Source organism: Acinonyx jubatus, chromosome C1 (genome assembly GCF_027475565.1).
Source record: "Acinonyx jubatus isolate Ajub_Pintada_27869175 chromosome C1, VMU_Ajub_asm_v1.0, whole genome shotgun sequence".
In the NCBI taxonomy this organism is placed as follows: Eukaryota; Metazoa; Chordata; class Mammalia; order Carnivora; family Felidae; genus Acinonyx; species Acinonyx jubatus.
Genome location: NC_069381.1, coordinates 6,826,120 through 6,852,503, shown reverse-complemented (window position 1 = coordinate 6,852,503; position 26,384 = coordinate 6,826,120). Strand labels below are relative to the sequence as shown.

The window sequence follows — 26,384 nt, the reverse complement described above, 5'->3', positions numbered from 1 at the left end:
GTGCTAATGTAAATGGTAATGTGTTTAAAATTTTGTCCTATTTGTTTACTGCTAGTATGTAGGAAAGTGCTTTGATTTTTGCATATAAACCTTCTATTCCTGTAGCCTTCCTATAATCACTTATTATTTCCAGAAGTTTTTGTTTTCTTTGGTTAATTCTTTCAGATTTTCCACATAGATGGTCATATATCATCTGAGAACAGAAGACAGTTTTATTTCTCCCATCCCAAGCTGTAGACCTTTGTATTTCCTTTTGTTTTTTTTCTCACTTCACTAGCTAGAATTTCCAGCACAATGTTGAGCTGTGGTGATAAGGGATGTATTTTAAGTTTCAGGTTTCTTTAACATCCGTATGACATTAGCTGTAGGGTTTTTGTAGGTGTGCTTTACCAAGTTGAGGAAATTCCTTTTTTTTTTTTAATTTTAATTTTTAATGATATTTTTTAAGTAAGCTCTGTGCCCAACATGGGGCTTGAACTCATGACCCTGAGGTGAAGAATCACATGCTCTGCTGACCGAGCCGGCCGGGTGCTCCAGGAAGTTCCTTTCTGTTCCTAGCTTGCTGTGAGGTGTTTTTTTGTTTGTTTTGTTTGTTTTTTTTAAATATTTATTTATTTTGAGAGGGAAAGTGTGTGGTGTGCACATAAGTGGAGGAGGGGCCTAGAGAGGGTGAGAGAGAATCCCAAGCAAGCTCTGCGCTGTCAGCACAGAGCTGGACGCAGGGCTCAATCCCACAAACCATGAAATCATGACTTGAGCTGCAACCAAGAGTTGGATGCTTAACTGCTTAACTGAATGAGCCACCCGGGTGCTTGTTTCTGTTTTTGTTTTTTTTAATCGAGTCTTGTATTTTGTCAAATGCTTTCTCTGCAGTTTTTGATAGGATCATGCAGTTTTTTTTCTTTTGCATGTCGATGTGATGGCTTGTTTACATTAATTGATTTTTAAATGTTGAGCCAGGCTTACATACTTAGGATAAATCTGAATCAGTCATGCTGTATAATTCTTTTTGTACCTTATTGGTTTTGATTTGCTAATGTTTTTTGTTGAGGATTTTTCTTTTTTTTTTTTTAATTTTTTTAAGTTTATTTATTTTGAGAGAGATAGAGACAGCACACGTGGGGAAGGGGCAGAGAGAGAGGGAGACACAGAATCTCAAGCAGGCTCCTCACTGTCAGCACAGAGCCCGACGTGGGGCTCGAACTCACGAAACCGTGAGATCATGACCTGACCCGAAATCAAGAGTCAGACACTTAACCGACTGAGCCACCCAGGCGCCCCTATTGAGGATTTTTCTATGAGAGATATTGGTCTGTAGTTTTCTCATAATAACTTTGTTTGGTTTTGGTATTAGAGTAATGCTGGCCTCATGGAATGAAATTAGGAAGTATTCCTTCTGCTTGCCTGTTGTCTGGAAGGGATTATGGAGGACTGAGAATTTTTTTCTTAAGTGTTTGGTAGAATTTACTGGTGAACCCATATGGGCCTGGTACTTTGTTTTGAAAGGTTATTCATTATTGATTCAGTTAATATTTTTTTTCAATTTTTTTAATGTTAATTTTGAGAGAGAGACAGAGCGTGACTGGGGGCGGGGCAGAGAGGGAGACAGAATCCAAAGCAGGCTCCAGGCTCCAGATGTCAACACAGAGCCAGTGCGGGGCTTGAACCCACAAACCCTGAGACCATGACCTGAGCTGAAGTCAGATGCTTAACAAGCTGAGCCACCCAGGCATCCCTCCCTGCCTGACTTTTTTTTTTTTTTTAAAGCAATGCAAGTGACTTACTGGCTGTTAGAACTAGAAAGTGCAGGGTAAGATAGGCTTCCGGGTGGTTTGATGTGGTTCTGCCTCGTCGTTGAAGACCCCCTACTGCTTCACTGCTCCTGCCTTCAGCCTTGTCAGCATTGTTTCAAACCTGACTTCTCTCAGGGGCAAAAAGAATCCACAAACCCAGCTTTCCTGCCCATAGAGGGGAGAGTGTCCTTTTGGTGGCTCTTCCAGAAGAGTGAGAAGCTTTCGTAGAGGCCCTGGTACGAAAGGATACGTTACGTGTCTCTGGGCAGAATTAGTCTAGATGTCCCTCCCGACCCAACATCTGCACCTGAGAAATGGCATGTGCTGTTGGCTCAGGTGTGGGTCCGAGGTGCCTAACAGTGAATATTTAAGGATTGTTTAGTCTTCTTGCAGAATTGACTTGTTTGTCATCAATTCCTCTTTATTCCCAATAATTTTCCTTGCTCTGAACTTGGCCTTGAAATTAATTAAATAAAATTACACTTGCTTTCTTTTGATAGTGTTAATATGGTATATCTTTCTCCATCCCTTCCCTTTTAATCTATTATTATTATTTTTTAATGGGAGAGAGAGCACAAGCCCGTGTGAGTCAGGGAGGGGCAGAAAGAGAGGGGGGCAGAGGATCTGAAGTGGCTCCACTCTGGCAGCAGTGAGCCCAACAGGGGACTCGAAGTCATGAATCGCGAGATCATGACCAGACCTGAAGTCAGACTCTTAACCAACTGAGCCATCAGGCGACCCCCGTTTAATCTGTATTTTCTTTACATTCGAAGTGGCTTTCCTGTAGGTAACACATAGTTAGGTCTTATTTTTGATCCATTCTGACAATCTCTGTCTCTTAATTGGTGGATTTAAACCAATAATGTTTACAGTGACTGTTTGATTTAGTTGGTTTAATATCTATTGTATTCATTGCTGTTTTTTGTTGTCTTGTTCTTTGTTCCTCTTTTTGTCTTCCATACTTTTTCTGCCTTTGTGCTTCTAATTGAACATTTTATATGATTCCATTTTCTTCCTTTTGTTAGCACACCAATTATACTTCCTCTTTTACTTTTTATTTTAACTTTTTAATTTTTATTTTATTTATTTTTAAATGACAGACCAGGTTTTTGGTTTTTTAAAGTTTATTTATTTTGAGACAGAGAGAGCGAGAGCGTGCGCGTGTGTGCACGCAAGCAGGGGAGGAGCAGAAAGAGAGGGAGAGAGAGAATCCCAAGCAGGCTCCGTGGTGTGAATGCAGAGCCCGACTCCTGAACCGTGAGGTCATGACCTGAGACGATATGAAGAGTCAGACGCTTAACTGACTGAGCCAGCCAGGTGCCTCCCTTTTTCACTTTTTGAAGTGATTGTCCTAGAGTTTCCACTGTACTCTTACAGGTAAAACCCAAGTCCACTTTCAGATATCACTATACCACTCTGTAGATAGTGCATGTACTTATAAAAACAACGTATTCCTGATTCTTCCCTCCTGTCACTTGCATTATTATAGTCATTCACTTTACACGTAAGCATATAAAAGCTCACACACACACACACACACACACACACAACACACACACACTATTAAATACATTGTTGCTATTATTTTGAAAGACTGTTATTAGATCAAATAAGAGTAAGAAAAATAAGTTGTTTTTTTTTAATAAAAATGTTTATTCATTTTTGAGAGAGAGAGAGAAGGAGAACACAAACAGGAAAGGGGCAGAGCGAGGGAGACACAGAATCCGAAGCAGGCTCCAGGCTCTGAGCTGTCAGCACAGAGCCCGACGCAGGGCTCGAACTCACAAACCTCGAGATCATGACCTGAGCCAAAGTCGATGCTTAACCGACTGAGCCACTCAGGCACCCCCCAAAATAAAAGTTTTTATTTTATCTCCATTTATTCATATTCCATTGCTCTTCCTTTCTTTTATATATGAGTTTCTGATTTACATAATTTTCCTTATCTCTGAAGAACTTTTAGCATTTTTTACAAGGCAGGTCTGCTGGCAACAAATCCTCTCAATTTTTGTCTGAGAAAGTCTTCATTTTCCCTTCATTTCTGAAGGATAATTCAGATTCTAGGTTGGTGGGCTTTTTTCTCTTAGCAGTAAATATTTCACTCTACTCTCTTCTTGTTTGCATGAATTCTGCAAAATTGAAGGTTATTTTTTGCTTTCATATAGGAAAAATGTTTTCTCCTCTGACTTCTTTCAAGGTTTTTTCTTTATCTTTCATTATCTGCAGTTTGATTATGATATGCCTAGGTATAGTTTTGTTTTGTTTTCATTTATCCTGATTGGTGTTCTCTGAGCTGCTGTGGTTTGCTGTCTTTGGGGAAGATTCTGTCATTGTTTCAAGTATTTCTTCCATCCTGTCTCCTTCAGGTGTTTCCATTGTGCACATACTGCACCTTTTGTGGTTATCTTGCAGTTCTTGGATATTCTGTTCTTTTGTTATTTCAGTCTTTTTCTCTTTGCCTGTCAGTTTCAGAAGTTTCTGTTGTTATATCCTCAAGTTCAAGAGCATTTCGTTGGCTGTGTCCAGTCTGGTCTGATTGAGACCTTGAGGGATATTCTTCATTTCCATTACACTGTAGGTTTTGATCTCTGGCATTTCTTTTTTATTCTTGCATAGAATTTTCATCTCTCTCCTTATGTTCCCATCTGTTCTTGCATGTTGTCTACTTTTTCCATTAAAGCTCTTAGCATATTAATCATAGTTTAAAAAAAACTCCTGGTCTCATAATCCCAACACTCCTGCCGTATGTGAGCGCTTCTGATGTTTGTGCAGTCTCTTCAAACTGTGTTGTCGTTTATGTCTTGTAGTTTTTTGTTGAACAGTGGACAGGATGTGCTGGGTGAAAGGAACTGCAGTGAGCAGACCTTCAGTGAGGTGGTGGTGAGGTGTATAAGGGTGCCTCCCAGTGCTCTGTTAGGTCTCAGTCTTTTAGTAACCTGCGCCCTGGGACCGTGAGCCTCACCAGTGCCTCTCAGTCATCCCTCTCCCCACTTCAGTGGGACTGGATGGCGAGGGTGGGTTGGAGTTGGGTATCTCCTTTCCTCCAGGTAGGTCAGGGTCTGATAAAATAGTTCCTCCTGTGGGCAGACCTTGTAAAGAATGCCCTGGTATATTTCATAATGGTTATTCTCCTTATCCTCCCTTGGGAGCATGGGGGGATTTTTCTCTGATATTCACTGTGTAGTATCTCCTAGGGCACCTGGAGATAGAACTCACAAGCATGGGGCCCCCCCGGTGATGGGGCCCTCCTGGAGTTCTTACCTTTTAGACTCACCCACGCTGAGCCCCCAGCTCTTCATCAGGTAGCACTTCAGGTTCTCCTCCCTGGGCGCTGGCTCCTGCCTAGGGTTCTGCTCAGATGGGTTGTTAATTCTCTCTGTATCTATCTGGTCACTGCAGTTCAGGGGGCAGTGGTCTGCCCTGGGACATCACATCTCTGATGGTGTAAGAATAGTTGCTGATACTTCAGTTTGCTCAGGTTTTTACTTGTTAGGACAAAATGGTGACTTGTAAACTCATTACATGCTGGACCAGAAGCCAGAAGTTCTCAGTGTCACAATTTAAAGTATACAGTCCAGTGGCATTTAGTACACTTGCAGTGTGGTGTAACCACCGCTTCTGTCTACTTCCAAAATGTTTTCATTACCCCAGAGGAAAATTTATACCCATTAGATGGTTTCTTCCTATTCCCTTCTCCCCTGAGTCCTTGGTAACCACTAAGCTACTTTCCATCTCTGGATTTAGCTTTTCTGAATATTTCATGTAAATAGAACTGTACCATATGTGACCTTTTATTACATCAGGCTTCGTCCACATTGTAGCATGTGTTAGTACCCCATCTCTTTTTAATGGCTAAATAATATACCACCACATTTTTTAAAAGTTTATTTATTTTTGGGAGGGGCAGAGAGAGAGAGGGAGACACAGAATCCAAAGCAGGCACCAGGCTCTGAGCTGTTAGCACAGAGCCCGACGTGGGGCTTGAACTTACGAATGGTGAGATCATGACCTGAGCTCAAGTCAGACATTTAAACCACCCAGCCACCCAGGCGCCCCCTGAATATTAATGTATGAGTATTTGAGTACCTGGAACAGTTTTGGGGGCATATACTGAGGAGTGGAACTATTGGATCATAGGGTAATTCTTTGATTTATTGAGGAATCACCAAACATGCCCTGAACTATTTTACGTTCTTGTCTGCAGAGAGTTATGGCCCCTCCCCCCTCCCCCCCCCCCACACACATTGACTATTTACATTTGAAAGTGAAGCATCCTCTAGTCCTTCAGCTGTTCTTTGTAGGACCTGTGACTTTATTTCTAAAATCTCTGCCAGTCTGTCTGGTTTCTTTCTCCTTGAGTGCTCCATGGCATAGATACTACCTTTCAGAGGAGGCAGAGGGTTTAATAGAGTTCTGCGCATAGGATCAGAGTTGGGGTGGCGTGGGGTTAGCTCCCCTTGTCTGTGCTTGTCACGTACCTTGTCACACCAACTTTATTTAACCGAGTTCTTCCCCCATGTTGGTGTTGAACCATGCTTCTCATCTTCTAGCTTGAGGTTTTGTTTTAGTGCACATCTTTCCATTCCTTTCCATTACATTTCATTTTGCTGTGTGTGACTCACCACCCCATTCTGTCAAGTGATTTTTTAATCTTGACTCCACATTCCATCTGTTCATTCTCAAATTTGATGTAAAGGCTGGAAAGAGCCAACTAAGGATGAACCTTTGAAAGGCTATGAGAGACCGTTCTAGGTTTTCTCAGGTTCATTACGCAGTCCTTTTGGGGTGTGATTAAACCCATTGTAAGTCCGCCCATCTTTATGTCCATCCATTTTCCATTTTGCTGTCTTGTTCTTAGTCACAAAGAAATGAAAGTCTTCGCCAGATGCCTTGTCCCAGTTTAATTCACTTTTTCTAGAGTTTCCATTGAGTGGTGGTAAGCAGAGTTTGTATGGAGGTGCTTGGGACTTCATAAATTGTGCCTGATGTTACTCTTTCCAGCATCCCCATGGCTTTCCCAATAACCTTCTCACAAGAGAAAAGGTGTGGGTCACTCGTACTTGTGAATAATATTACCAGACCGATCTAGAATTTTGTTCATGATCACCATCCAACTCGCTGAAAGAGTTTTAAACTGTCCAGCTTTGTCCCATTCTGAAAATTCAGATATGATGTACTTTGCACATTTCTTAAACTGTACTGTAGGTTAGCAGTTCTGTTCATGAGTTTTCTCAGCGTCCCTTAACCCCCCATGTAGCTTAGGAGAAGCGTGTGCAGTTCTTTGTCTGTGTGTCCTCCCCAGTCTTGGCCTTGAGTTCTCTCATGGTTGTATCGACTCTGCTCTTTCTACTCTAAACGTGCTTCTTGAGAAACACGGTGGCAGGATAAGATCGGGCGGTTTTATTTTCTGTGTTTATCATCATAAAAATGTTACATTGGTTTTTATGTAACGTAAGAACTTTGTGCAAAAACATTTATCTTGCTGTGAGTAGTGTAAGAATGTAAGCAATGAGCAAAAAAAATAGGGAGCAAGGACAGAATCTTCACTTTTCTGACCAGTTGTCCTGGATTTATTAGGCGATTCTAGTCAACTCTCAATGGTATTTTGGGGCTGGGTAACCGCCCGTTAACTCCGCATTGGTAACAAATGTCAGCAGGTCTTTAATACTAGGTGGCATTTTCTGAACTATATATGATAAAGTTTTCCATTGTAGATGAAGGTCAGGAGACTGAAAAAACCACACAGAACTTGGAAATTACCACCAGACTATTATGTTCCGATTCGGGACAGCGCCCTGTCCTATTTGAATTCGAGACAAATGTGAGAATGATAAAGAAGAAAGCAGAGGGCAGACTTGGCCTGTGTTTTCTGATAACATTGCAAAATAGGAAATTTAAGGAACTCGTGGCCTCCCCTGGGTTGTGTAACTAGATTTCTGATTGACTGGCAGTCTAAGGGTTAATTGATAAATGGATGGGTACAAACCAACAACTTGAAATGTTCTGATCGTGTCTGGGCAGTGAATTTGTTGCTGTCATGTTATATATTTAATTCTGTCGAAAACTGCATAAAAATATATGTGCTCTGAATCATCTTCATGCACATAAGCTATGAACTGAGAGGCGTGAAAGGGCTCTGTTCCAAAAATACCGTCCTCCAGCGGCTTGCAGTTTGCCTCCATTTCCGCTTTTGTATGAAGGCATTGAAGGTCTTTGCAAAATGCAAGTGTGGGCACCTTAAGTCATTGTCATTGATTAGCACCCAACTATTCAGTTCTCAGACCGGCCACCCAGTCTTAGCAGGACTGTGAGACGTGGACAGTTGCAACGGGTAAGTTTTGATTTGGTGCAGATGAGGAGGTCAGGAATATCTGGGGGCGCCTGGGTGGCTCAGTTGATTGAGCGTCCAACTGTTGATTTCAGTTCAGGTCATGATCTCACAGTTCGTGAGATCAAGCTCCGAGTCAGGCTCTACGCTGACAGCGTAGAGAGCCTGTTTGAGATTCTCTCTCCTTCTCTCTTTGCTCCTCCCCCACTCATGCTGTCTCAAAATATATAAACTTTTAAAAGTTTTATTTATTTAATCACGTGGTTTTTTAAAAGAATGTTTCTTTTTGAGAAAGAGAGAGCAAGCAGGGGAGGGGAGGGGCAGATAGAGAGAGAGAGAGAGAGAGAGAGAGAGACAGACAGACAGACAGACATTGAATGCAAAGCAGCTCCAGGCTCTAGGCCCTGAGCTGTCAGCACAGAGCCCGACACGGAGCTCAAACCCTTGAACTGTGAGGTCATGACCTGAGCTGAAGTAAGACGTTTAACCAACTGAGTCACCCTGGTGCCCCTTATTTCATTCACTTACTTACTTTATTTATTTTTAATTGTTTTTTTTTTTTAATGTTTTATTTTTTGAGAGAGAGAGACAGAGCATGAGCAGGGGAAGGGAAGAGAGAGGGAGACACAGAATCCGAAGCAGGCTCCAGGCTCCAAGCTGTCAGCAAAGAGCCTGACGTAGGACTCGAACTCATGAACCGTGAGATCATGATCTGAGCCAAAGTCAGACGCTTAACTGACTGAGCCGCTCAGGTGCCCCAACTTAAAAAAATTAAAACGAAAAAAATGAAGCGGTTAGGAAAATCTGGAGGCATATACTGATGGGGGTGGGGGCGTCTGTACACGTTGGAAACTGGCCTGCCAGGGGATAGCACATGTAGGAAGGCAGTGGATTGATACTGGAGAGAAACTTCACGATTTTGCGTTGCTTTGCTTTGAGAAATGCTCTACATTACATTTGTGAGAATTAACAGTCATGCATGAGATGATTTTGCTTCAGGCGGGGGGGGGGGGGGGCTCTTGCACTAAAATAAGCAAGGGGCCAGTGGCCATAGTTGGAACCAGTTATGAGTAAGTGTCCTAGAAAAGCGAAGCCAAAGACAGGTCTGTACCGAAATAGTTCGGAAGTGGGAGAGGTGTGGGGGGGAGTACACAGGGCGAGCAGGCATTTAAGAGAGCAAAAGTGAAAATTACCCAGTTTCTCTAACGAGGAAACTCTCTGAATGCCTCTATTCATGAGCCTCCTGTGATACGTTTGTTCTTTGTTGGGGAGTGCGTCAGAATCTCCTAGAGAATGTTCTCTTACAAACCTGCCTGGCCCCAGGTCAGCCTGACTGACTCAGACTCCAGGGTGGGGGCCCGGGAGGTATAGTTGATGGAAGAAGTCTAGGGGATTCGGCCTCCCACCCGGCCAGGGAGCACTGCTGTGGCCGATAAACTGAGGCCCATTCCTTACTCTCTGGTTTGGACTCCCTCCGTTAGGGTCCTCATGTTAATCAATATAGTGTCTCCAGTTTCCTACCTCTACTTGCTGCAGAGAGAAACATCTGGGGGAGGAAGACACATTCTCCACCTCTGGCTCTTCCTCCCTTTTCACTCCTGCTCAGAAAACTTAGTTCTGAAATTCAACCACTCAGTATTCCTCCATGAACATCCACCACCTGAGATAACAGAGCTCGAGAAAAACTCACAGGACCCTCTGGACCTACCCCAGCCCCCTCCCATGTTGATCAAAGAAGATCCCCAAGTTCCCTGGGGATGTAGACCAGCCAAACAGTGCTTTTCTTTCAGGCACCCATCTTTATGCGTCACTTCTGGGGTATTGTGGGAGTCAGGCCAAGTGCCTCCTCTGTTGCCAGGGATACTGTAGCTAAGGGCAGGGCCTCTGGCTCCAGGGCAGCAAAGATGGCCGCAGGGTGTTAATTACTGGGGCCTGAGCGGGATCCTGCGACGAAGGTGCCCTCCTGCCGTTACAGCCACAGCCCGAGGGAGACCCCTTCTTTCCTAAAAGTCCAAGGATTATCTTCCCTGTCCGCATTGCCCGTCATCTTTGGAGCTTCTGGAAGGGTTATGCAAGAGTTTTTGCCTTTGGAAATCTTGCCGTAGCTGAACACAAGGTTCCCATAGTGGAGTGGCTGCCTGCCACGTGACGTTTGTGACATTAAAGGGAGGCTCTCAGTTAATACGAGAGATAGTTGTTCTTGAAGCTCGGGAGACTAAGAGTGGAACACACACGTCAAATTACTGTTCGACTTGCTGGTTTTGTTTTGGGTTGGTGCCTGGCCTGTTAATTTTATGTGGTAAATCTTCATGTTGAGTAAAACAACACTTGATGAGAAAAGTAATTGACTTCTGCACTTTGTGCCAGTGAAGTGTTTTGATTTGATTGCCAGAAAAGTTTGTGAATATGATACTGAGTTACTTTGGAAAATGAAATGCAACTTTTTATGAAAGTCTGGGTGGTAGAAAAATGAGAGAATAAGTAACTGAGGTGTAGCCTCTTTGAACGTAAACACTAACAAAAGATCATTGAAGGGGCACCTGGCTGGCTCAGTCGGTGAAACATGTGACTCGATCTCGGGGTTGTAGGTTCAAGCCCCACATTGGGTGTAGAGATTACTTAAAGATAAAATCTTCAAAAAAAATCTGTTAAAGACTTTTTTAAAGTCTATGCGTTTTGCTGATAACAGTGAGTAAAATATACCATGTATCCTTGATGCCTTAGGACCACTTACTCTCTGCATCCACAGAGTGGAGCTTCACAGACCCCTCTGTGGAACATACAGAACTTTTTTTTTTAATATGAAATTTATTGTCAAAATGGTTTCCATACAACACCCCGTGTTCATCCCAAAAGGTGCCCTTCTCAATAGCCATCACCCAGAGAACTTGTTTTAAAGAAAGAAATCCTTGTATCATCTGTCTGTCCATCTCTCCGTCCATCCATTTACCCACCCATTTGTCTAGTTTATGTTTCATCTTTCTCATCACAGTGGAGGGAGAGTGTTTGATTAGGTAACCTGCTGACTAGTGTCCCAAAGATGTGCATCTCTGCAATTAATTAGGGAACAAGAAGGGAATCAACCCTCTTGGAAGTTATTGTTTTGTTTTGTTATTCTCAATAAAAGCACAGTGTTTCTGTCTTTATTTTTATTTATTTTTTAAAATGTATATTTACTTTGAGAGAGAGTGCAGTCACAAGCAGGGGAGGGGCGGAGAGAGAGGGAGAGGGAGAGAATCCCAAGCAGGCTCCGCGATGTCAGTGCAGAGCCCGATGCAGGGCTCAATCCCAGGAACCATGAGGTGACCGCAGCCGATATCAAGAGTCGGATGCTCAATTGACTGAGCGACCCCGGCGTCCCTATTTATTTATTTATTAAAAAAAATTTTTTTTAACCTTTATTCATTTTTCAGAGTGAGAGAGACAGAGCATGAGCGGGGGAGGGGCAGAGAGAGAGGGAGACACAGAATCCGAAGCAGGCTCCAGGCCCCGAGCTGTCAGCACAGAGCCCAATGCGGGGTTTGTACGCACAGACTGAGATCATGATCTGAGCTGAAGTCGGACGCTTAACCGACTGAACCACCCAGGCACCCCACCTATTTATTTATTTTTAAGTAGGCTTTAGGCCCAGTGTGGAGCCCAACATGAGGCTTGAACTCCCGACCCCGATATCCAGCCCAACTCCTGAGCTGAGATCAAGAGTTGGATGCTTAACTGACTGAGCCAGCCAGGTGCCCCGTGTTTCTGTCTTTATTCCTTCTCACCATTATTCAAGGTAGACTGTCATTTCAGCTGCAAATTAACTTCTTTGTTGCTTTCTACCCTTCTGTGTCACTAGCCTTTAAGTCCTCTAGAAATACGACACCAGTGTCAACACTTGATTTGTATTTCCTCCCTGGTCTGTTTCCTCCGGGTAGCACTTGGGGAAGTCGCCTTCGAACTGTTACGATAATGCTGCTGACGACAAGACAAGTGCAACTTGAGAACCACGGGCATAAGAGACCTAGTGTTACAATTTGATCTCTAGTTACAGTGAGGCGCTAGATGAAGACGCTCGATTTCTGAAGGTCATTAAGAGATTTCACTATGTCTTAGAATAGTGATTTTTAAAAAATGTTTATTTATTTATTTTTGAGAGAAAGAGCATGCCTGAGCAGGGGAGGGGCAGGGGCAGTGGTGGTGGCGGCCGGGGTGGGCGGGGGGGAGGGGACGGAAACACAGGATCCAAAGCTGGCTCCGTGCTGAGAGCAGACAGCAGAGAGCCCAATGCAGGGCTCACACACACAGACCATGAGATGATGATGACCTGAGCCGAAGTCAGATGCTCAGCTGACTGACCCACCCAGGCTCCCCTACAATAGTGATTCTTAACCTGGACTGGTTTCAGCCAGAGTCTGAAGCCCCGAAAACCTTCTGCCAAGTGTTTTGTATGTTTGCATTTTTTCCTTGGGAGGGGTTTTGTGGCTTTCGGTAGGTTCTCAGAAGAGTCTGTGGTCTGAAAAAGTTAGAACTTGGCTTTAGGAGGTCAGGCTACTTCCCTAACGGTTCTCCAGTTATTTGCCTTTGAGCTTGGGGGTGCTCTATTTAAGCCAGACTTAATATCAGAAACACTCATTCCGCTTGGCTTTTCTTTGTATCCTGATTTTTAAAAGCACATTTGAAGTCATCACACTCTGATTTCTCAAAAATAGCGTCGTGACTGTTGCTGTCTCTTGCCTAATTGTGTAGCTGGATCTTTTTTAGAAAATTAGCCTTAATGGTAAGCAAGATTGAGCAAACAGAGTGCCTGGAACATAGTTGATGATCCATGAATACATGTTGTATTTGGTGTTGAACATACAAAACTGGATATATTCAAGCCAGTAGGTTTTTGTTTTTGTTTTTTTTAAGATTTTATTAAATCTTTACACCCAACCTGGGGGTTGAACTTAGAACCCCTTAGATCAAGAGTCACACGCCCCACTGACCAAGACAGCCAGGTGCTCCTCAAGCTAGTAGAATTTTCAGGTCAACATAGAAATGAATTGAAACATATTACTGAAAGACGTTTAAAAATGACAGTCTCAAGAAAGCTGTTAGAAAAAAAAAATCCTCAGTAAAACATTAGCAGAGCAAGTCCAACAGTGTATGAAAAGAATTATACACCAAGACAATGGTGTTCTTGCAATGGGATCTGTTGCAAGAACACAAGGCTGTTCCAGTGTTTAAAAAACCAGTAATTTGCCATATCAACAGGTTAAAGAAGAAAAATCACCTGATCATGTCGATTAAAGCAGAAATAACATTCGACAAAATCTAATACCCATTTGTGATTAAAAAAAAAAAAAACAAAAACCTAATTAGTAGACATACTTAATGGTGAAAAAAGTTGGGGAAGTTGTGGAAACCATGAACGCATTATTATTTAAAGTTTTTTCTTTCATAGCAAGTAGACTTTACGATGAAATGTTGCAGAGAAATGTATTGAGTTAAATCATTTGCTCTAGCAATATAATCAGATAAGTATGAGTCCTGACTGGATATTTGATACTATTAAATTTGATGTTACTTTGTGAACTTTTAAGATAATAATGTCATTATGGTTTTAAAAAGAGTCATTATCTTTTAGAAATGTATGTTGAAATATTGAGGGGTGAAGTGATAGGAAGTTTGGGATTTGTTTCAAACTATTTGAAATTGGTGGTGGGCATGGTGTATAAATCAAACCAGATTGGCCCTGTGTTGATAATTGTAGTGGGTGAGTCATGGGCACACTGGGTTCGTTACTCTGTTATACTTTTGTATATTAGGTAATATACAAAGATAAAATTACTTGACATAAAACTTGTTTGGTTTTACGCCCATATAATGGCTACTATCAAAAACCAGAAAATAACAGGTGTTGGTGAGGATGAAATTGGAGAGAAATTGGAACCCTTGTGCGCTGATGGTGGGAATGTAAAATGGTGTGGCCGCTCTTCAAAAAATTAAGAATAGAAGTACTGTATGGTTCAGCAGTTCCATTTGTGGGTACGTACCCAAAAGTGTTGAAAGGAGGGTCTTAAGAAGACCTGTCCTATTCATGACAGCATTTCTCACAGTAGCCAAAGGGAGCAGTAACCCAAGTGTCCATTGATGGATGAGGATAGACAAGGTGTGGCCTTTCCACACAGTGGAATGGTTCAGCCTTGAGAAGGAGATTCTGATACATGCTCTAGTATGAACGAACCTTGAGGATATTACGCTAACTGAAATAAATCAGTCATAAGACAAATACCTACTTATTTGAGACACCTAGCAGAGTCAAATTCATGGAGACAGAAAGGAGAATGATGGCCAGGGGCTGTGGGAAAGGGTAATGGAGAATTATTGTTTAATGGGGACAGAGTTTCAGTTTTGCGGGAAAAGAGTTCTGAAGATGGAAGGTGGTAATGGCTACACGACGGTGTGAATGTACCTTGTACCATTGAACGGCGCACCTAAAAATGGTTAAGGTGATGGGGACCCCTGGGTGGTTCAGTTGGTTAAGCGTCTCTTGGTTTTGGCTCAGATCGTGATCTCATGATTCGTGGGTTTGAGCCCCGCATCAGGCTCTGTGCTGACAGTAGGGAGCCTGCTTGGGATTCTCTGTCTCCCTCTCTCTGCCCCTTCTCTCTCTGCCCCTTCCTCTCTCTCTCTCTCTGTTTCAAAAATAAATAAATAAACATTAAAAAAATAAAAATTGTTAAGATGGTAAGTTTTATGTTGTATTTTACTCCACAATTTAAAAATTTTTGTTTGGATTTTGAAAGAATGATTAGAAGTCCCCTTTAATCCCTGAAAAGTTGGTTTTATAGAAAGTGTGATTTTGCTCCCTAAGAATTCTTTTCCAGAATATGGTTAAAATTACTATTTTAATTAACCATAACCTAAGCTATAAGGGCAGGGACCCATTAATTCACCATTGTCTCCTCAGCACTTAGGAGACAACTTGGGGCTTGGTAAAGATGGGTGGGTGAAGGGATGGATGAGTGGGTGGACAGATAGACAGACGGATGGATGGGCGGGCAGGTGGGTGGGTGGATGGGTGGATGGATGGAAGGAAGTAAGGACGGACGGATGGATGGACCGCTGGATAAAAGAAAGGAAAAAGAAGCCCTTTCCCTGGATTCTCCCCAGTCCTGTTGTCCCTCTTAACCTTTCATCCCCAGAGGGGACCAGCCGCCCCATCATCATGTGTCGCAGATGTCAAGACACTAAACCACAGCCTGGGTTCGGCCCCTTACTGTTTCTCGTCTTGCCCCTGTAGCTGACGTCTGACTCCGTGATTCCACGCTTGCCCCTCCTGTCACTTCCACTCTGAGGCAGACGGCCTTCCTCGGGGGCGGCGTCAGGTCTCACCCCGCTGCCTCCTTCGGTGCCTCCCCACTTTGCGCATCCTGTGAGATCTGAACTTGGGAAACCACATCGAGGCTCCTCCCGTTCCGCTCCCGCTTCCTCTCTGTTTTACCTCGTGGCATCTCCTGCGGCCGTGTTCCTGGCCACGTGGAACCGCGGGGAGCCCTTTGGTCTTCCGGTGTGGCTGATGGGGAGCCCGCGCCCAGCGCAGACCCGCAGTGCCCGCCCTCACCCGGGGCCGACTTGAGGGACCGGCCGGTGTCTCCTGGCAGGTCACCATCCCCACCTGCTGTAAGATGACCGTGCTCCCCGCGCGCGTTCCGGGTGTCAGTGCACAGTGCGCGGGATGCTTGTCACGTGACGAGTGAACAAACCGCGCCAAGATTAATGGCTTGTTTGGTTAATTTCAGGCTTCATTTCACACAGAAACGTGGTTTTATTTTAAAAATGAGCTTCACTGTAATGTAATGCACATAAATTATGAAGTTGGCTATTTTGAAGTCTGCAAGTGGTTTTAAAGTGGAAATCCGTGGTTTTCCTTAAGGAAACGGAGATGTCAGTGGTTCTCCAGGGTTCCCGGGAGGACGTTTGCCCCCAGGGGACACCTGGTAATGTCTGGAGACGTTTTGGGTTGTCACCACTGGGGAGGGTGCTACTGGCACCTAGTGGACGGAGGCCAGGGATGCGGCTGAACGTCTCACAACACTCAGGACGGCCCCACAGCAAAGAATCTTCTGGCGCAGAACGGCAGTCCCGCTGAGGTTGGGCATCCCTGAGCTAAATGGTATCTAATATACAGAGATTTTCTGAGCACCTTCTTATTAAATTTATTTGGAATTGTGAGGAAGCCCTTAAACCCGCACTTACTGATTTTGTCTAGAGATGCTTCGGAAGTGTCTCATTTTAGAAAAAAAGTTAAGAGTGATTACAAAATGTATTTTACAAAGTCAGAGAAAAACTGATGCGGTATTAGCCAAAAGCATCACTAGGAACACCGTCAGCCGAAAAGGGGAGCTACTGTTCATAAATTCCATGCAGTGTTCCTTTGGTTAAGTAAAAAGTTTCCTCTTCAGGGCGCCCGGGTGGCTCAGTCGCTTAAGCAACCACGTCTCGATTTTGGCTCAGGTCATGGTCTCACTCTTTGTGGGATCGAGCCTCGCGTCGGGCTCTGCGCTGACAGCTCTTGCTTATAATTAATCTATCAATAAATATTTGTTGAGAGTCTGTGTGGGAGGCACAGCGTGGGCCCTTCGCTGATGTTGTTTCTAATCCTCAAAGCGAGGTTGTGGAAGGTTGTCCCCATTCCTGATCTGACGATGCGGAAATAGGCAGGGGGTGGTGAACTAATCTGTACCTAGTTACAGAGTAGGTCAGAAACAGAGTTCATTAATTTACTAAGTTCTGTCTGGTCCCAAGGTTCCTGCCTTTTCGACCAGACTGCACCATTTACAACTTTTAGCAGCATCTTGCCGCCTTAGGGAATCGAGAGCGCTCCTCGGTGTAGCACTGAAGGGAGATGCTCACCGTAAATGGTAACTCAGGCCCCTCTCCAGCTGCACCTCCTTCCAGTCTCAGAGCCGTGCATTTGCCAGTCTTGCGAGTTCCAGGATGTGCCCTGTGCCCACTTCCTTTGTACCTGATACACACACACTGCTCACAATACTCCCTCCCATCCAAGAGCCCTCGATGATCTCTTCAAAGATGTCCTTGGGAGGTCTCCGCTTGTTCTCCGATGGATCCTAGAGCCGATCTAGCATTTCCAGCCCCTCTTCCAGACACGTGGTGGGGTGGCCACCCTCCACCCTGGAGGGTTTGGGTGGGGCCAGGTGACTAGTTCTGTTTCAGTGAGTTAGGAGCCATGTCTCCCCTCTTCGTGGAAGGTTAGGTCCCACAAGAAGACCCTTCCACGTGCCCACCCTTGCCCTCTGGCACAGGGCATGGCCACATTTGAGATGGTGGCTACTTGGCCACATTGGTCTCTGCTGACTCATAAAGTTCCCAAGACTGAGTGAGTCCCCTTTTATAGTTTTGTTTTTGTTTTTACCACATTGTATAACCCTTTAATTATAGCCACACCATTTTGGAATGTAGATGGTCATTGATATGTTTGTGTTCCCCGAGAGACTGGGACTTGATTCCCCAGAGCCCAGTGCCCAAGCATGCGTAAGCAGTGTGCTTACATATAATAGACATTCAGGAAAGATTTCTTGGGACAAACTCAAAGTCAGTGGGCTGTGAAGCTGAAAGGACCTTTGACATTAGGCTGGTTCGAAAGACCAGGGATAGTATGATTTAAATGAGAATTTATGACTGAGGGCAGGGCTTCGGAGAGTCTGCGAGAACCTGTGCCTTTTTGTATTTTGATTTTGGAACTATATGAATATTTTGCTTATTCTGAATGTCTTTGAGGAAAAGAAGAATCAGCTGGAGATTTTATACTTACATAGTTTAGGCCACTTTTCTGTGCAGACCATCTTTAACAAAGGGCCCGCTAACAGATCACATTCCGCTCCTTTGGGGAGGAAAGGGCTGGATTTTTTTCATCCAAGTCTGGTGGTTTGCACCCTGTAATCCCAGGGACCAGACGCCACCTAGTGGCAGCATTCCTTAATTGCAGATTCTTTTGATGGCCCAAGCTTCAAAATTGAATCTGCAAACAAAACATAACATCGTCTAGGATTTGCTGATGACGTGCTGGCAATTTCTCAGGACATTCAGCTGTTATTTATTATGTCCTTATTGGTCTAGTACGACCAGCCCAGGTTTCTGGAATGAGAAGGGGCAGAAGGGGCACACATCAAGTGATCTTTTTGAAAGCAGTGTAATTCTCTTTATAGATGAAGAAAGCAATCAGAAGGGAGCTGTTTGGTGCTGGGTGGGTGTCAGGGCCACAGCACTCAGGCTTGGGAACCACCTCACCGGGGTGGGTGACTGGTGTGCCCTGGACAAGGAGTCAGCCCTCCTTGGCCCACAGAGCTGGGCTGTCCTAGGGAGGCGTACGTTTTATATTTAAACTTAGCCCTGGAGTTGGCCGTTGTATTGTTTTCATCTTGGTTTTTTAAATCGGTGGCAAGTTCTGGTGATTAAGATCTGCCGCAGCCTCAAAAACCAGCCGTGTCCCCAAATCATAGGCGTGTCCCCCAGATGTGACCTACGTACGAAAGGTCGGCTGCCAGCCTTACTGTGCCAGGACTTCGGTTAAGACTGTGCCACTCAAAATTTAGTGGGCTTTTTAATGATCTAGGATGTGGTAAAGTGAATCAGGTAAAGGCTGTCAACATGGGTGACGTGTTCCTTTATCTGTGATTTTTTTGGGGAAGATTACAGAAATATTACTCACTTGTTTCTATAAATATTTGATAAGGCCAATTGAATGTGATGAAATATTAAAAATACCATTTATTAAATATTTAAAAGTTCAGTCCTTGGAACCGGCCGAATCTCTCCATTCTGCAGCCAGCTGAAAGGAGCAGTTTATAAATTGTGAATTACAAAATGAGGATCCTGGGACCAGAGCTGGGATTCTTTTTGCCTCGAACTGTCAGCCATTTTCAGCCGCGGGCCTTTCCGCCAGGGCAGAAGTACATGCGTCGTTCTTCTGACCATCGCTGGTTTTATGCAGTTTGCTCCACCTGGCATTTCCACACTCCTTCTGGACTGAATACGCTCACTCGGCTTAAGTGTCAGCACTTTCATGGACTCACCCGTGGGAATAGTCTGCAGCTTTATTCGCTGTGCTTATAACTTCATTAATACCACCTTAATATGAAAACAGGTGGGAGTCAAATACTGCTGTGAAAGGTCCGTTGTCAATAGTAAGTTGAACTCACATCTTCTGTGTTTTAAAATGAGATCAGTGACAAACAGTGGAGGCTTTGCTCCGCTTCCTTCAAGACCCGCCGTTTCTCGGTACTAGACCTGTGACTCCAGGCACCCGTCCACCTGTGTCCCAGGACAGGTTAACAAGGCACCTGGGGAGGACGGGAGTCTCAGCCACAGGTAAACACTCAGCCTGACGGCAGAGCAAGGTTATTTCGTGTGCCCAGTGGGACTCTCTCAGACCAGAGGCCGCAGCAAACTGGGGCCCGTGCCAGGCACGCCCCCAGGTACTCGCCACTGTCCTAGAGGGTATTTCTGAAGAAGGGCAGGTGCAGCCTACCCATCTAATTCTCTTCTTTGCCAAATCTCCTGTCCCGGCAGCAGCTTTTGTGAGTGGAGGAGATCCTTTCCGAAGGCCCTTTAAATGTTGGGTCTTCATGATCTGGGTTTGATCTCACGTCACGTCTCCCCGTAACCGAATCCCAGCCTACCTCTCCAGACAGATCCCGCAGTATTTCAGCGTGTTCTGTTCCTCCAGATTCTCTAGCCTCCTGGAATTGGAACACCCACCTGCCAGAAACAAAACACGAAAAGCACCTTCCCAGTGTTAAAACGCCAAGCCATACCTGGTTTTCTGTTCTCAGCACCAAAACTATCTTCTCTAAGAATTTACAAACCAAACACTGGGTTTATTTGTACTGTACGTGAAATTGTTTATATACGCATCCATTTACCAAATAGTTCCCAAGTAAAGGCGCAGTGCTGGGTGCTGGGGATTAACAGGGAACAAGGGGTCTCACTCTCCCAGAATCCGTGTTTTTGTTCACATATGTGTTTAGGAGAAGTAACAGCAACACCTCAGTGGCATTTTACTGGGCGCCAGGCTCTGTCCTGAGCGTTTCACACGTGACTGGTTTGATCACACAGCAGCCTATCAGGTGGGTACCAGTGCTGTACCTACTAGTACAGATGAGGAAACTGAGACCCGTGGGGGAAGCCGGGTAACCTGCCCCAACGTCCCAAGCTGCACCCCCCGCCCTGCCCTCTGTCCAGCAGTGTGGCGATGAGTAGCAGAAGAAAAGGACGAGAGCAAGTGGGGGCAGAGTGCTGGAGGAGGGAACGTTTCACAGAGACCTGAGGGGATGAGTCCCCTGAGACCCTGCCAGGGGACTCCAGAGGTCAGAGCGGTTTTTTTTTTTTTTTAATTTTTTTTTTCCTGACGTTTATTTATTTTTGAGACAGAGAGAGACAGAGAGAGACAGAGTATGAATGGGGGAGGGTCAGAGAGAGGGAGACACAGAATCAGAAACAGGCTCCAGGCTCTGAGCTGTCAGCACAGAGCCTGATGTGGGGCTCGAACCCATGAACCATGAGATCACGACCTGAGCCGAAGTCGGACCCTTAACCGACTGAGCCACCCAGGCGCCCCTGGAGGTCAGAGCGGTTTTAATAACATCACGATGTTACCTCCCTTCCTCCTCCTTCTCTCACACTTGCACGGTGGGTGCTCTCTAGGGGCTGGGTGACATGTGACAGCGTGGCATACTGGCCGCAGTAGAAGTGAGGACCCAGCCATCTGGGTCTGAAGCCAGACGGTAGAAAGATTTGCAAAACTGTAAGATGTTACCACTCTTTTAACTCTGTTTTCAAAAATAGTTATTTTCATAAAAATGTTACTTATGTTAACATAAAATAGGTTTGTTTTTAAAAATGAATCGATAAAATTTTTCTTTTTTTGAGAGCTTATTTTTGAGAAAGTGTGAGTGGGGGAGGGGCAGAGAGAGAACCCCAAGTAGGCTCTGCACTGTCAGCACAGAGCCTGATATGGGGCTCGAACCAACAAACTCTGGGATCGTGACCTGAGCCGAAGTCGGACCCTTAACTGACTCAGCCACCCAGATGCCCCAGTAATCAAATTTTTCTTGATTTTAATTTTCAGTGCAGTAAATGCTGGTAGGGATCGAGAGGATAGATCCCACGTAAACAAAAGCTGCTTAGGGTCCTCAGTAACATTTGGTGTCAGTGGGCTCTGAGAGCAGAGAGGCGGAGAACCACGCCGCCGGTTTAGAAGCGTCCCTCTGGCTGCCGTGTGCAGAGCAGGTGCAGGAGGGTAAGGGTAAGGCTGGTCACTTGGATTCTGTAAATATCCAGGCGAGCAGCAGAGATGATGAGAAATGCTTCTGTCTACACTGATTTTGTATGTGTGTGTGTGTGTTTTCAGTTTATTTTTGAGAGAGAGAGAGTGCCCACACATGAGCATGGGAGGGGCAGGGAGAGGAGAGAGAGAGAGCGAGAGAGAGAGAGAGAGAGAGAGCACGCGCGTGAGCGAGAATCCCAAGCAGGCTCAGTGCTGTCAGTGTAGAGCCAGATGCGGGATTTGAACTCACGAACTGTTGAGATCCTGACAGCTGAAATCAAGAGCCGGAGGCCTGACCGACTGAGCCCCGCAGGCGCCCCTTGTGTGTGTATTTTTGAAGACTGATAACCACACACGTAAAACCTCCCATCGTAACCATTTCTAAGTGTCTGCCTCAGTAGTGTTAAGTATCACTCCTCCTGTTGTGCGGCCAGTTCCCCGAACTGTTTTCAGGTCACAAAACAAACTCTGTACCCATTAAACGGCAACTGCCATGGGTCTGGATTCCTTTGAAAGCGAAGACGCGGGATCTGCTCTTGGTTTGGATGTGGCGTGTGTAAACGTCTGGTAAACGCATCCTTAATTAGCGCGATGGTAGGTAGCTTCTTTCTCCTTCTACGCCTGCTTGTTCAGGATGGGACACGTGACCGCTCCCCGAAAACTCCACGTCAGAGTAAAGGCAGGGGAAGCCCAGGTGCTTCCGATCGTCCCAGTCTCCTGACATCACGTAATGGCCATCACACGACAGCCAAGAAGTACAATCACATCACGGTTAAGCGTCGAGTTTTAGCTTTAGATACTTCTGAAGATGGACTTACACGGAGGAAAAGAACTCAGTAGGGGTGGTTCACTGAACACATAGGCACCGTCTACGTGGGAATAAAGTGTCACACCATTCCTTGTACTTAGATGGGCTGAGTTGGGGCGCTCCATGGTGAATCCATTCAGTAGCATCTGGTGTCAGTGGGCTCTGAGAGCAGAGAACCACGCCGCAGGGTTAGAATGTGGGCACGCGTGAGGGGGAAGTAAAAAGAAATGCCCAGAACGTGCTGGGGGAAACAGGGATTCAGAGAGGGACCAGGCCCTACAGGGAGAAGGTCTCACACGGGCCCCCTGGGAGCCCCGCCCCAGGCAGAACAGATGGATGGGAATTACGCTCCGATTTCGTCCGGGGAGCTGACGGCCAGGACGGCAGTTCTTACCCTTAGAACGAAAGTAGCCGCTCCAGTGCCCAACCAAGGAGCAAAGAGGTCACTTCTCCAGTGGTCTGCCCGGCTTTGTGGATTGTGAGGATGTCCCTGGTGCACAGATGAGGAAACTGACGGTAAGAGGTCAGTTTGGTGCTCAAGGTCATGCAGCGAATGAGAGAGGGGAGCTGGACTCTGACCCCAAGTCAGCCTGACCTCAAAGTGGCTTACTTGTAGGGGGCGCCTGGATGGCTCAGTCGGTTAAGCATCCGACTTCAGCTCAGGTCACGATCTCACGGTCCCTGAGTTTGAACCCCACGTTGGGCTCTGTGCTGACAGCTCAGAGCCTGGAACCTGCTTCCAGTTCTGTGTCTCCCTCTCTCTATGCCCCTCCCCCACTCCCACTCTGTCTCTCAAAAATTAAAACATTAAAAAAAAAAAGTGACATATTTGTAAACACTGTTTCCAGTCAAGTTTTTCAGAGGTGTTGCATTTAGTTTTATTTATGCTCTGTAATTTTATTTTCATAAATCTTGTCTTTTATGTTTTTGTTTGTAATGTTAATTTTAAATAAATAATCTTATATTACTATTGCTATAAAGAAATGATAGTATATCTTTCTTTGTAACTTTCCTGTGACTGGCTGATAACAGAAGTAGATTGTGTGTAATAGTTATTAGTCTTTTTTCTTTTTATTTCTAGAGCAATTTATTTTTTTTTTTAAGTTTATTTATTTTGACAGAAAGAGAGACGCACACACACAGAGCACAAGTGGGGGAGGGGCAGAGAGAGAGGGCGACACAGAACCCAGGCTCCAGGCTCGGAGCTGTCAGCACAGAGCCTGACGCGGGGCTCGAACCACGAACCATGAGATCATGACCATAGCTGAAGTCGGACGCTCAACCGACTGAGCCACCCAGGCGCCTCTAGAGCAATTTATTTCTTACTTCTGGTTGCTCCATAGACTCAGTTGCTACGTCACTGACTCTGGAATTCACAGTTTGACCCCTTCAGCGTCTTGATACGAAACTTTGCAACAACAGATACAAGTGTTGCCTTCCAGGCTAGTGAGAGGTTTAATTATTTTAGTAATAGATGTATGTCTTTAAAAGCAGTTGAGTAAAAGTAATAATTCTGACCTGGTCTATTTCCTTTCTTCTTCTTCTCTTTCTAAACCCAGTTAACAAGCACAAGCCGTGGCTCGAGCCCACCTATCATGGCATCGTCACAGAAAACGACAACGCGGTGCTCCTCGACCCTCCACTGATCGCCCTGGATAAAGACGCACCTCTGCGGTTCGCAGGTACGAACGTGGCTTTTCTCTCCCCGAAAGTCCCGACTGGATGCGAAGCATTTCACACACCCCACTCGGACCGTTTCTGAGCCTCCCTGAAAATGTCTTGATAGCTAAGAGGTGTTTGTGGCTCCTTCGTGCTGCATTTTCTCCTTTTAATTCTAATAGTTGGAGCAGCTGAAAAAAAAGCCTGTACTTCTTGGAAAGCAAAACGTTCATTGCATCCTTGTATAATTCCTGGGTGTGACCGGAAACGGGAACACTTAGGCCGGTGCACCTCAGACCAGTGTGCGCACAGAGCACCTGAGGATTGTGTTAAAAATGCGGATTCGGGTCCGCCTGAATCTCTGTAACGTTGAGTGTCCTCTTTACTTCCCAAAAGCCCCGTAATTCCTGGCATCACACACACAAAAATGCGGATTTGGCTACAGTGGGTCTGGGGGGGGACCTGAGAATCTGCCTTTCTGACCTGGGGCCGCTAGTGCTGCTGGGTCGTAAGCGGCAAGGACCTAGATAAACTGCGCCCTGGACTGTCCTTGCATTGCTTGGATTTTGGGTACCGGAAGAGGCTAAGCTGAAAAGTTGGAGCCGTGTTCATAGAAGAATCTTTCTGGCTCAGGTTTTACTTTCAGTAAATTTTTAATTTGAGTCGCCTTGTAAGATTGTAACCTGGGTGTTCATAAGAGATCTCTAGGATTACTTTGGAGGTTGTCTGCTTTGTAACATTAAATAGCACTTTCCAAGTCAGAATGCTCTTGCTTTTACGCAGTGACCTTAGTAGCTTCCTTAGTTAGCTGGTGGGAAAAAGGGTTACTTCATCCTCTGTCTCAGGATCAAAACTGACGTTGTGATGTTAATTTTTAAAGACTAGTGTTTGCCTGATACTTCTCCAGAACACAGTTTCTCACACGAAAGAGGGTGTTTGTTCTCTTTGCCTACGGACAGATAAGGAAAAAATTCAATTAACTCGCACACATTCTATCATACGTTAATTTTTCTGTGGTAAATTGAGGGAAATGAATGTGAGGTCATTTCTGAAGAGCTTTTTTTTTTTTTACACGGGCTCCACACCCAACATGGGGCTTGAACTCACGACCCTGGGATCAAGAGTCGGATGCTCTACCGACTGAGCCATCCAGGTGCCCTCTGAAGAGCTATTTTAAAAATGAATTTGTTCTTCATTCTGTTCGAGTGCCGTGTCCCATTTTCAGGGACGTAACCTGAGGCCAATTAGTTTTACTTGTTTATTGGTTTTTCCAGAGAAACCCAGTGAGACGGACAGGACTCCGAGGAAGCGCTCTGTGCTGTGAGCACACGCAGTGTTTGTCCACGGAGGTGGTTGGTTTTGTTTGTTCCTAGATTTAAGACCATGTCAGCATCGCATATTGCTTTCCCCGGAACTGCCTGGGTTTCGGGGTGTCTGTGTATACACGTATACACGGGCGACCCATGTGTGCTACGAAGTTAGTATGCACGGTGCCTCCTTGGGGGTGTGACGTTTAGTGCTGTGTGAATAACCTTATCGGATGCCCTGGCTTACGCTTTTGAGTGGACTTACCCGTTTCTGACATTTCGTAAATGCTGAGAGGACTGCAGCCCGGGGTGCTAGATTCACTCCCTGAGGCCTCGCAGTGAAGTACCAGCCGTTCCCCCCGCTGCGTCCAGAGCTCCCTCCTGCCGTGTTACTGAGAATAGGGGACGTTTCTAAAGCCTTTGCAGGGGCGCCCCGGTGGCTCGGTTGGGTAAGTGCCCGACTTCAGCTCAGGTCACGGTCTCACAGTTCGTGAGTTCGAGCCCCGCGTTGGGCTCTGTGCTGACAGCTCGGAGCCTGGAGCCTGTTTCGGATTCTGTGTCTCCCTCTCTCTCTGCCCCTCCCCAGCTAGTGCTCTGTGTGTGTGTGTGTGTGTGTGTGTGTGTGTGTGTGTGTGTGTCTCTCTCTCAAAAATAAACATAAAAAAAAATAATAAATAAATAAAGCCTTTGCAGTGTTCCAGGCACTGTTCTAAGTGCTCTACAAATTTCTGTTTAATCTGCAACAATCTTAGGAGGTGAGAATGCTTCCTGCCATCCCTGTTTTATTTATTGATTTATTCTTAAAGTCAGTACGTTTTTATATTTAAGGAATTTTACATGTGATTCCTTCCACTGCCGATCAGCTTAGTTCCTCTGAAGTCAGAATCATAATCTTCAAAATAGCCCTTTTAAAAAGAACTTTTGCTCGGTCCACTGTTGTCACCGTCTGCCCACGGTTTGTCCGGTCGGGCTCCTTTGATCTCCGCTTGAAGATGGGGATCCTTCAAACATCCCCCCACATTTTGGGTCAGAGTAGATGGATCTTGCCTTGTTCTCAGTTTCAGACACCCTCTTAACACGAAGACGTTCAGATCATGTTCACCCCTGGACTCTCACCCCCTAGACTTGTACAGATTTTGGGGATGTTCCAGTACATTTAAGTGCAGACATTGTATTC

General features: G+C 45.2%; 1 protein-coding gene across 6 annotated transcripts in view; it reads left to right on the top strand.

The window, feature by feature from the left end:
- CLSTN1 (calsyntenin 1) overlaps positions 1-26,384 on the top strand; it is an 87,487-nt gene that overhangs the window by 21,187 nt on the left and 39,916 nt on the right. For 4 of the 6 annotated variants that reach the window (XM_027060493.2, XM_027060490.2, XM_027060492.2 and 1 more), the window contains exon 2: positions 23,801-23,923. In XM_027060493.2, coding sequence (XP_026916294.1) covers positions 23,801-23,923 — 123 coding nt within the window. Of the gene's footprint in view, positions 1-19,227; positions 19,253-23,800; positions 23,924-26,384 lie in introns of those variants that run through there. The other 2 variants (XM_053206797.1, XM_053206788.1) reach the window with 1 other exon arrangement.